Below are 12,092 nucleotides of genomic sequence, written 5' to 3' on the forward strand. Positions count from 1 at the left end.
CAATTTGACTCAGGTGTGGGCTATAGACCAGTTTGACCTGTGGTGGGGTTGGAGACTGAGCAACTTAGGCCAGCCACACTGGTACTCCATGCCTACATGACTGACCTCCAACAAAATCTCTGGACACCAAGACTTGAGCGAACTGCTCTGGATGGCAATACTCCAATATGTGTTGTCACTCGTCAGTGCTGGGAGAATTAAGTGTTGTACATACAACGTCAGTGGGAGGGGACAACTGGAGGCTTGTGCCTCATCTCTCCTGAACTCCCCATGTGCCTTTTACCTTTACTGATTTTAGTCTGTTTCCGTTCACTGTAATAAACCGTAACTATGAGTATAGCTGTTTTTCTGGGTTCTGTGAGTCCTTCTAGTAACCACTGAACCTGAGGGCTGTCTTCGAGTCCCCCAACATGGACACTAAGTGAGTGCAAACTGTAGGTAGAAATCTGAAAATATTTGAAGATAGACTGTATTCCGAAGAAAACAAAAGCTGCTTCTGAAATATTTTCCTAAATCAGTTAACTTAATATCTTTACTACACCCTGCACAAACACTGATCACAGCATCTATAACACTTTATTTTCTTTCCCTGATGGTCATGAGCATCCTGAAGACCCAACTGTGCAGTAGAGTAGAGAACAGAGAAATATAGGTTTGGGTCTGAATCCTGGCTCTGCCTCTTCTAAGCTATGTGGCCCAGAATAAGTTTCCATATCTTTATCTGTAAAACAGGCTAATAATATCCACATTTGCAGGATTATTGTGAACATTAAACAGATGTAAAGCACCTAGCAGAGTGCCTGATCGAAAGTAAGGGCTCAATATGCAGCAATTCTACATCCTCTTCATCTTCATATCCCTGGCAGGCTTTAGATCCCCAGTATGCATTCTATAATGTTTATTTTTTTTAATGTTTATTTGTTTGTTTAGAGAGAAAGAAAGAGTATGTGCATGCACACAAGAGGGGCGGAGAGAGAGAGAATCCCAAGATCCCAAGCAGGCTCCTTGCTGTCAGCGCAGAGCCCAACGCGGGGCTGGAACTCACAAACCATGAGATCATGACCTGAGCCAAAATCAAGAGTCAGATGCTTAACCAACTGAGCCACCAAGCCACCCCATAATGTTTATTTAATTCATAAATAGTCATACCTGGATATCAGTGGCTGGATTCCAATCAATATCATACAGAATTAAGTGAGATCCTCCAATAAGGTTAAGTCCCACACCACCAGCTTTTGAACTTAACAAAAAAATAAAATCAGAAGAGTATTTACTATTAAAGCCATCAACAATTTGCTGTCTTTGAGAGACTGGTGTTTGTCCATCAAGTCTTGTAAAAGCATATCCATGACGCCTGCATACTTCTTGTAGAATATTCAAGGTTTGTGTGTAGTTGGACACCAACACCACCCTGCCAATCAAAAAGAAAGAGTCTTTATATATAATTTTAAAGCAGTATTAGGTTTTTTTAATTGAAAGGAAATACTACAGTGATACTATCAGTGATATTTATAGAACATGCAGCAATGACCTTGTACAATTAAATCACAGGTTCTCCTTAAAATTCAATTTTTAGTTTTTTTTTATGTTTATTTATTTTTGAGAGAGAGAGAGAAACAGAGACAGAGAAAGAGTGAAAGCAGGGGAGGGGCAGAGAGAAAGGGACACACAGAATCCAAAGCAGGCTCCAGGTGCCAAGCTGTCAGCACAGAGCCCAACACAAGGCTCAAACTCATGAATTGTGAGATCATGACCTGAGGCAAAGTCAGACACTTAACCAACTGAGTCACCCAGGCATCCCTTAAATTCAATTTTTAAATCAATATCTAAGAGATGTCCAGTATTAAGATACTGCTTTCTGCTTTCTTCACCTCTCTGAAGCCACCCTAAAAACATTAGAACAAGAAACAGAAATAACTCTACCTTTGATAAAGCAAGGAGATAGTTATATGTGAAAACAGAGAATAATGGAATGGTGACCCGCTGAGGAGTACAGACAATGTAAAACCTAAGTGCCCAAGGAGGTAGATTCTAATAAGAAACAAGCACAAATTTATTCACATCAGGGAATCTTAACATACCTCAGAAGGAAGGTGTTTAGACTACAGCTATTGTAAGAGCACTGGTAAACAGAATCCAAACTCTATTCCCATGACTATTCTTTCTCAGCTAGAATGTTTATATTTTGGAGAAAGTAATGTAAAGAAAACTGAGACCAAGGGACTCTAGAAGGCAAGGTTATAGTGAGAAATCAAAATGAAAGTCTGTATACTGGATGTACGATCCCAGTTCCCTTTTACCGCCAACTCCCAGAACACCAGTAGCCAGGCCTTCTTCTCACATCCCACCTCAAAAAGATAGTATTGGAAGATTCACCTCTGGAATGATTTAAATGACCCTGAAGAAAAGGTCCACAGATAAGGAGTCCCCAAATAAAAAAGCCAGCTCACTGTCTAATTACCCAATGAGGGCCACCAGTCTACCAGCCCTACCCGGGCACATGGAGTGTTCAATTAACGTTTTACTACATCAATCATAAATATGAATGGATCACCAACTATTTGAGGTAAGGTTCCAACATGAAAAATAGAAACTAAAACGAATAAACAACAACAAAAAGAAACCTGTATGAAACAGAGCAATGGAGGAAACAGGAAACAATTTTAAGAACATAATTAATATCCTCAAATAAGAAACACCAGGGGCACCTGGATGGCTCAGTCAGTTATGAGTCCGACTTCAGCTCAGGTCATGATCTCACGGTTTGTGGTTTCAAGCCTCACGTCGGGCTCTGTGCTGACAGCTCAGAGCCTGGAGCCTGCTTCAGATTCTCTGTCTCTGTCTCTCTCTTCCCCTCCCCTGCTCACACTCTGTCTCTCTCAAAATTAAATAAATATTTAAAAATATTTTTAATAATAATATAAATAAATAAATCCAGGGAGAAATTCTGGAGATGAAAATGTGGATATAACAAGATAGCAGTGACAGCACATGATCTGGCAATACACTAGGGGAGCTGGGGATTGCACTGAGAAACAGGATGCAAAGGCAGAGAGGAAATGGGGGCTGTTGCTTTACAATGAGCTTTTTAACACCTTGAAAAATAAAAATTTTAAAACAATAAAATAATATAAAAAGTAAAAACAGTATTTTTTACAATAGCTAAAGAAAAAAATAAAAATAAGGTAAAGAATCTTTCCTATATATTTATATTATTAGCACTGGAAATCTAAAAACAATAAAGCAAATTTTAACAGTTATAATTTTAAATATCTATGCTAAGAAGGGAAAGATAATCCAACAATATATTTGTATTTCTTGTACCAGTTACTTTTTGTTACATAACAAACCATCCCAAAATTCAGTGGCTTAAAACAACAACCATTTATTTTCTACTTAGCTTACAAACTGTAGTATTAAAAAGAAAACCACAGACCCAAAATGGCATCACTTAGGTCAAGACCCCAAGTCAGTAAACAAGACTTGATAACTAACCTAATTGCAATTTCAGTCCCCAAGGAATGTAACCTTTAACCAGTCAACATGGAATTTCCTGATCAATACCAGGAAATTTACTGATAGACCCTTTCAGCTCCCCTTAGGAGGGCAACCCTGCTTAAACAATGCATTCCTTGCTAATAAATTCCTTTCTCCCCACCCCCCAACATTCGGCCTTGAAAATATTTTTGTTAGTTTAGTTCAGGAGAGCTCCTCTGTAGTTACTTGCTAGATGGGATGCTGCCTGATTCAGGAATTGTTTAATAAAGCCAATTAGATCTTCAAATTTACTTGGTTGAATTGTGTTTTTTAACAGTAGATTGGCAATTTAGGCTGGGCTCAGCTAGAAGATTCCTCTGCTGGTCGTGGCTGGGCAAACTCAAGCATCTGCAGTCAGCTGCCAGGTCAACTGGAGACTAGCTGACCTACTCATCAGGCTACCCAAGGTTTAGTCACACAGTGACAGTAGGGTTCCAGGAACCCAAGGGAGGAAAAGCCCCAATGCACAAGATCTTTGCAAGTCTCTTTTTTGTGCCATATTTGCCAACACTGCATGGTCCAATGCAAGTCATGTGGCTCAGCTCAGAGTCAGAGTGGGAAATCACTCACAATTACCTAGCAAAGGAACATGGATACATGGAGAAGAACTTAGACCATTTTTGCAATCTACCATAATCCCTATACTACTCTTTCAATCATTTTTCCTTCTTCTTATCTATTATTGTTAGAGTAGGCAGTTAGTCAGGCTTTAACAGGATGCCTGGAAGCCAGCAAAGGGGGAGTCAAGGCCAGTTACCAGGAAAGTTAGCAACCTGTCCACAAGTATTCCACAAACAAAGCCACAAAAAGCCAGATCAAACCAGACAGGCCCAAAACAAAGAAGGTCAGAGACCCTGACCAAGTAAGGGGGAAAAGACGCAAAATCCTCCTCCCAAAGAAATCCTCTCCCCAAAAAATAAATAGCCCACCCCTCAGTTAACAACAGTCAATAGAAGAGAGAGACCCAAACTTCTCCCTTGAGTTCACCCGCTCTCCAGAGTGTACTCTCACTTGAGTAAACTCTTCACTAGCACAACTTAACCACTCTGCCTGTCCTTGAATTCTTTTCTTGTGACAAGACTGAGAGACTGCAGTGATGTTTTGGGACAGGCTGGATGGAGGGCCTGGAGGTCTCCCCCAGTTCACCTAGCAACCTTATAGGGATGAATAATATTATCTAAACATAGTTTTGTCTGATCTAACTTCACTAGAAGGAAAAAAAAACTCTGGCTTAATATTTTCCCCCAACAAATCCTTACAAGGCTAGCTGCAGATTGATGGGATAGGTGACTGTCTTAGGACTCTCAGACAAGCCTCTTTTAGAGGTCTCGAGCAGCTCCCCCCCCCCCCCCACACACACACACAAGTACATACCACTTGGAAACAGGCTATTATTTTTATGTTCACTAGACTGTCCCCTAAAGCAACTGAAATGTGTAGGCAAGGCGTCAGGTCTATAGTACAATGCAAGCTGTACCCAGCAGGAGAGTCTCCAACAAAGAGAAGCACAGGGGCTGGAATGCAGCATAAAGTCTGCTCACCAAGCCATGAAGCCTAGTGCATGAATGCAACAACCAGGAGGGAAAATAAATGTTTTTAAATTTTGAAGTTTCTTTTTTTTAAATTCCACAAAAGGGTCACCCGGTGGACAAGAGTTCTCAGATATGCCTCCACCCCGTTCTAACACATCTTAACCTACTCAAAAACACCATATGTGCTAGAAGATGTCTTCCCAGAAGACCTAAAATATAACTATCTGGTTCAAGTCAATGGTAACACAGTAGTCACAGTGAAGACAGTAATACTACTCCTGGAACCAAACACTGCATAGGCAGCCCAGCCTTGGAAAGCCTGGCCTCTACACTCAGTTTTTTATTTAAAAAAAAAAAAAAGGGCCATCACTCAACACCTAAAAAACAACCCAATTAGAAAATGGCAAAGGACTTGAATAAACATTTCTCCAGTGAAAACATAGAAACAGCCAGCGAGTATATGAAAAGGTGCCCAACATCACTAATCATTAGGGAAATGCAAATCAAAACCACAATGAGATATCATTACACATCCAATAGCATGGCTATTATCAAAAAACAGAAAATAACATTGTTGGTGAGAATGTTGGAGAAATTAGAAATCTAGGGGCACCTGGGTGGCTTGGTCGGTTGAGCGTCCGACTTCGGCTCAGGTCATGATCTCGCGGTCCGTGAGTTCGAGCCCCACGTCAGGCTTTGTGCTGACAGCTCGGAGCCTGGAGGCTGTTTCGGATTCTGTGTCTCCCTCTCTCTGCCCCTCCCCCATTCATGCTCTGTCTCTCTCTGTCTCAAAAATAAATAAACGTTAAAAAAATTAAAAAAAAAAAAAGAAATCTTGTGCACTGTTGGTGGGAATGTAAAATGGTGTAGATGTTATGAAAAGCAGTGTGGGGCACCTGGGTGGCTCAGTCGGTTAAGCCTCCAACTCTTGATCTCAGCTCAGGTCATGATCTCACAGTTCGTGAGTTCGAGCCCCGCACTGGGCTCCATGCTAACAGTGCAGAGCCTGCTTGGGATTCTCTGTCTCCCTCTTTCTCTGCCTCTCCCCTGCTTACACTCTCTCTCTTTCTCTCTCTCTCTCACAATAAATAAACTTTAAAAAAGAAAAGAAAAACAGTATGGTGATTCCTCAAAAAATTTTTAAAAGAATTCCCAAATGAGCCAACAATTTCACTTCTGGGTATATATCCAAAAGAACTGAAGGCAGGGTATTGAAGGAATATTTGTACACCCATGTTCATAGCAGCATTATTCACAATAGCCAAAAGGTGGAAGCTACCTAAGTGATCGTCAACAGATAAATGGATAAACAAATGTGGAAAATACATACAATGGAATATTATTCAGCCTTAAAAAGAAATTCTAACACATGCTACAACACGGATGAAGCTTGAGAACATTAAGCTAAGTAAAATAAGCAAGTCACAAAAAGACAATATACTATATGATTTCACTTTTATGAGGTACCTAGAGTAGTCAAATTCACAGAGACAGAAAGTAGAAGGGTAGTTCCCAGGAGCCAAGGGGGAGGCAAGCCTGGGGAGTTGTTATATACTGGGTACAGTCTCAGTTTTGCAAGATGAAAAGAGTTCTGGAGATTGGCTGCACAATAATGTGAATGAACCTACCACTACTGAACAATACACTTAGAAACAGTTAAGATGAGGGGCGCCTGGGTGGCTTAGTGGGTTAAACATCTGACTCTTGATTTTGGCTCAGGTCATGGGATCAAACCCCATGTTGGGCTCTGCGCTGACAGCATGGTGCCTGCTTGGGATTCTCTCTCTCTCTCTCTCTCTCTCTCTCTCTCTTTTATCTCTCTCTGTCCCTCCCCTGCTTGTGCTCTCTCTCTCTCTCACTCTCAAAACAAATAAACAAACATAAAAAATATTTTAAAAATAGTTAAGATGGCAAATTTATGTTATGTGTATTTTACCACAATTTTTTTATTAAAAAAAATTTTTTTAATGTTTTGAGAGAGAGAGCATGAGTGGGGGAGGGGCAGAGAGAGAGGGAGACACAGAATCTGAAGCAGGCTCCAGGCTCTGAGCTGTTATAACAGCTCAGAGCCCAACGTGGGGCTCAAACTCATGGACCAGAAGATCATGACCTGAGCTGAAGTCAGATACTTAACCGACTAAGCCACCCAGGCGAGCCTTACCACAATTTATTTAAATGTTTATTTATTTATTTCGAGAGTGAGAACATGAGTGTGAGCAGGGGAGGGGCAGAGGAGAGGGAAAGAGAGAATCCCAAGCAGGCTCTCTCAGAAACCATGAGATCATGACCTGAGCTGAGATCAAGAGTAGGACGCTTAACAAACTGAGCCACCCAGGCACCCCTTACCACAATTTTAAAAAGGCCGAGGTAGGGGCTGAGGGGAGTAGAATCTTTTCAGATAATGGAAAGCAACAGAACACCCAGCCTCTGCCACTGGCAGAAGTGCTGCTGCTTCTCTCAGAGAATAGGTAGGGTATAGTTTTCTTAGAGACCCTCAGGCAGTCAAAATGACCCTATCCCAACTCTACCTCCAGCTCTACCTTCCTCATCATTCCTTTCTTCCCACCACAAGACATACAAAATCCCCTACAGCATTTCAAGGATAAATTTCTATACATAGTTTCTATCTTTTCTCATTTCCTCTAAAACTATTCATTCACTATTCCTTGTCCAATAACAACTACCAATCCTTTCCTCCTCAGAGAAGAGAAAAAAAATGGATCCAGTAACACAACAACAAAAAAAGCAAATAGTTAAGTCTGAGTTAAAGTTTATACTCATAAGAACTAGATCACAATCTGCACATCTATATTATACATGTTCTTTTGTACATATGAAATATTATAAAACATTTTAATCAAACTGTATTAAATACTTTATAGAAAGTTTCCTTATTTTAATTCCTTCATTGTTATGAAAAATAAACCTAAAAATATGCACAAGTCAAATGATATTATAAATGCTCCAAAGAGGTTATGCCAGATCCCTTGACAATTAAAAGTAATTACTATTTTGCAATCTTTTCTATGTATTTTTGCCTTAATTCACAAACACAGTTTGATACAAAGATAATTAAGACACAGTCCCTGTATTACAAATACTGATATATAAGAGAACTAAAATGAGAACTAATACGATGTGAGAAGAGCTCCAGGAGAGGTAGGTACAGGACACAAAGGGAGTACAGAAGAGGGACATCTAACTCAATCTGAGGCTGGGGGCTTCCAAGAGGAGAAAGCAATGGAGCTGAGTCTTAATGAAGAGAAAAAGCTGGTCAGATGAATGAGAAGTGAAGGCAGCGGAGGCACGAGAGCTTGTAACATGTAAAAGCAGAGGGTGAGAAGCAGAGCAAATGGCAGGTCTGGTAGATGTTTGGTATGACTGAACCACATGTTAAGTGTGAAGAAGTGGTGGCAAATGAGGCTGGAAAAGGAGGCATTAGCCAGTCATGAAGAGCCTTACCCAATGTGCTACATAGAGTTTAGAAATTCCTGGAAGACAATTAGGAGTCTTTGAAGGACTTTTACGGAAGACAGTGATATGTTCGCATTTGTAGTTTAGAAATATAATTTAGGGCAATGTTGATATGTGATGAGGTTGAAAGAGGGAAGTAGTTTATAAGAGACCATCATTGGGGCACCTGGGTGGCTCAGTCGGTTAGGTGGTCGACTTCGGCTCAGGTCATGATCTTGCGGTCCGTGAGTTCTAGCCCTGCGTCGGGCTCTGTGCTGACAACTCAGAGCCTGGAGCCTGCTTCATATTCTGTGTCTCCCTCTCTCTGACCCTCCCCTGTTCATGCTCTGTCTCTCCCTGTCTCAAAAATAAATAAATGTTAAAAAAAAAAAATTAAAAAAAAAAAAAGAGAGAGAGACCATCATAACCCAAATCATTAATTACAAAAGTCAAAACAAAAATCTTGGTACCAGAAAGGAGGTATATTCCAAGATTAAGAGATAACAATCTAGAATTTAGTTACTGACAATGTTGGGTGAGTTTAGAAGAAAAGTGAGTCTAGAATGACTAGATTTTCTGCATGAATCATGGTGCCATTCATCAAGCCAAGGAATGATGAAAAAGGATCAAGTTAAAGGATAAAGCTGTTGGGGATATCTGTACCTTAAAGCCTTACATGACATCAAGAGAGATTTAGATGCCCATTAAACAGTAAGAAATAAGGATGTGGGAATGAGAAGGCAGAGATGGACCAAAGATAGAAACTTGGAATCAAGACTGTATGAGTGAGAGTTGCCAACAATGGAGAGTAGAGGAAACCAAGAAAGGCTGTTTAGAGTAAGAAGAAGGCTACGGAGAAACCCCAAGAAGTATTGACATTTGGGGTGTCTGAGTGGCTCAGTTGGTTGTGTGTCCAACTCGTGATTTTAGCTCAGGTCATTGTCTCAATTTTGTGATTTCGAGCCGCACAAGGGCTCTGAGCTGACAGGGTGGAGCTTGCTTGAGATTCTCCCTCTTTCTCTGCCTCTCCCCCACTCGTACTCCCTCTGTCTCCATCAAAATAAATAAATAAACTTAAAAATTAAAGTATCAACATTTGAGCGACAGAGAAGAAAGGATTCTGAAAGAGATAGAGGAATAAATTAGTAGGTGTTAGATATCAAAAGATGTCTCCAGGTTTTTGTAAACATATGTATCTACCTTTAGATACAGTTTTTCTTAAATAAAGACCATGATCCCAAAGAAGGAGGGAGAAGAGGAAGTAAGGCTATAGTCTAAACCAAAATTCCACGAGCACTTACAAGCAAGTTTATTAAATTGATCTCTTACTTTTCAGTGGGACGAAGTTCACGGATAACGGCTAAGAGCTTCAACAGCACTTGGAGTTTTCCTGACTCTTCCTCGGTAAACATGAGAGGGTTGTAATCAGCAGGGAACACATTTACCAAGCCTTCATATAGACTCCTTTCTTCATTTTCATCCCACGTTGAGCTACATTCTTTTCCCTATTCAAAAGGATGATTGTTAACTGGCTCATGTTTATTTTGTTAACTGGGAGGGAAAGAAATGCTAAAATTATGGGGGGGGAAAGTGAAGATTAATAGCCACCTGAAAAGACCAAGTTAACTATTACATAAATCTTCACAGGTTACGATGTGATCATTTTTGAAAAAGGTAACATACATCCTACTGAGTTCATTACAGAGCCATTCGATGCAGTCTCCTAGTGCAAGCAATCTTCACCCTACAAGGGCAGCATCACTGCCCACATGTTCCTTGGGAAGGGGAGGAGGGACAGCAGAGAAATAAGAGAGGAAACTACAGTTACAGTGATACAACTGTTCTCTCCAAAACCCTAAGATCTCTCATCACTGATACATCCTTTCTTCTCTTCTTTCCTTCCCTATGCTATTACTTCTCTTTCCTGATTTGTGGGCTTCACACAGCACCTCTCAGGTTATACTCAGAATCAAGCATAAGAGTTTACTCACTCTTATGAGCAATTTCTCGTAGCTATTTCTTCCACAAGAAGGAATAATTCTGCCATAAGTTAACAGAAATTTATTCTTACTTATATTTTTGTTTACATTACCAATGGTTTTTAGAATACTTTTATTCCAAAGTGATTATCAGCACCTTTGAAATTCTTTTTCCAAAAGTGCCTAGATGACATGTGAATACTTAACTAAAAATATACTTATTAATAACTACAGCACTTTTTAGGTTAAATTTCTGAGACTGGCTGGTCTCCTCACTTTGTTCCACATTTACCAGATTTATCACTGTTTTTAAAACTTTGTTCAGTCTACTCCACCTGCCTGGAATGCTTCCTCATTTTTCTGTCCAATTATCCCAATCCTATAGATACTTAAGGACCCAATGTAAATTCCATTTGGTTATTTATAGCTCTTTTTTGGGTGGCAAAGGGGGCACTGAGTCTTAACCTTTATGGTTACAAAATACAGTTCAGCTTTGACCTTAGTTAATTGAGAAGTCAACTATATACTTTATTATATTTCCCTATGTTTTCATGGGTGTTGTGTTCCCTCTTTAATAATTCCAGAAACACTTAAAGGCAGTGAATCCTGTAGTGTAAGATGCTAGGCACAAAGTACATTTGGCTTATTTCCAAAATATAATAATAGTTGGGTAAAGTTGCTTGATTAAAAATACCTGGAAACCTAAGATACTAATATCACTGGAATATACAAGGGGAAAGAGATGGTTGCTGGCTGCTTCAGCTTAGGTCTGCTAAGATGCCTATACCTTGGAGAGGTCATCAAAAGACCACAGACCCAGGATCTAGTCCACAGCTTTTCACGTTCAGAAACTGAGTAAGTTTAAGCTCTAGGCAAATGAGCCATACTAATCAAATTAAGAAACAAAGTCAGAATATAAATTTATTGACCTTCAAAGGAGACTTGCCTATTTAAACCAAGTGGCCTACACATTCTGTCACATGAAACCACAAGGGAAGCCAAATCATTAGCATAAAGTTGTCTGGTGAATATTAAATAAAAATACGAGGGAAATGGTGATCTTATGGCACAAGTTCTTAGCCAGGAACATGTAATCAGAATCACTTGGGGAGTCACTTTTTCCAAATCCTCATACTTGGGTTCTACTCTCAGAGTTTCTGAATCAGTCCATAGGTGTTGAGGTCTGGACAAATGGAGTTTTAAAAGCTTTCCAGATTATAATGCATAATACCCCTAATTAAGAATCAACTAATAGATATCTTCATTCTGTGACAGCCTGATAAATCACCTCCTTCACAGGGGAGTTTACCAGTTAGACTTCTCATATCAGCCAATCATGGCATTCACTCTTCTGACTCTCTGTAGCCTTTGGTTATCAGTTACACTTCTTTCGGTTATATTCCATTCACATTTCCTGAAAAGAAACCCATCACCTTGACTGAACTTGGGAAAAAAACCTAGTTTCAACAGGAATACCTTTATTAAAAAAACTCTGCTTAAAGGTTGTTTATACATGTGGAAGGCTCATTTCAGCCACTTTCTATTGATCCTCATTTGCTATGATGTTAGAGGAAAGGCTTTACCAAACAAG

The 12,092-nt window shown here is 39.9% G+C and overlaps 1 protein-coding gene across 3 annotated transcripts in view; it reads right to left on the minus strand.

Annotated features, from left to right (window-relative positions):
• The window catches only part of RAD54B (RAD54 homolog B), a 91,226-nt gene that overhangs the window by 17,299 nt on the left and 61,835 nt on the right, over positions 1 to 12,092 (minus strand). For all 3 annotated transcript variants that reach the window (XM_040493996.1, XM_040493998.1, XM_040493995.1), the window contains 2 exons: positions 9,852 to 10,027; positions 1,150 to 1,411 (listed from right to left, as the gene is read on the minus strand). In XM_040493996.1, the coding sequence (XP_040349930.1) occupies positions 1,150 to 1,411; positions 9,852 to 10,027 (438 nt within the window). The remainder of the gene's footprint in view (positions 1 to 1,149; positions 1,412 to 9,851; positions 10,028 to 12,092) is intronic.

The sequence above is a fragment of the Herpailurus yagouaroundi genome, unplaced genomic scaffold (genome assembly GCF_014898765.1).
Source record: "Herpailurus yagouaroundi ecotype Mexico unplaced genomic scaffold, PumYag 186, whole genome shotgun sequence".
Classification (NCBI taxonomy): Eukaryota; Metazoa; Chordata; class Mammalia; order Carnivora; family Felidae; genus Herpailurus; species Herpailurus yagouaroundi.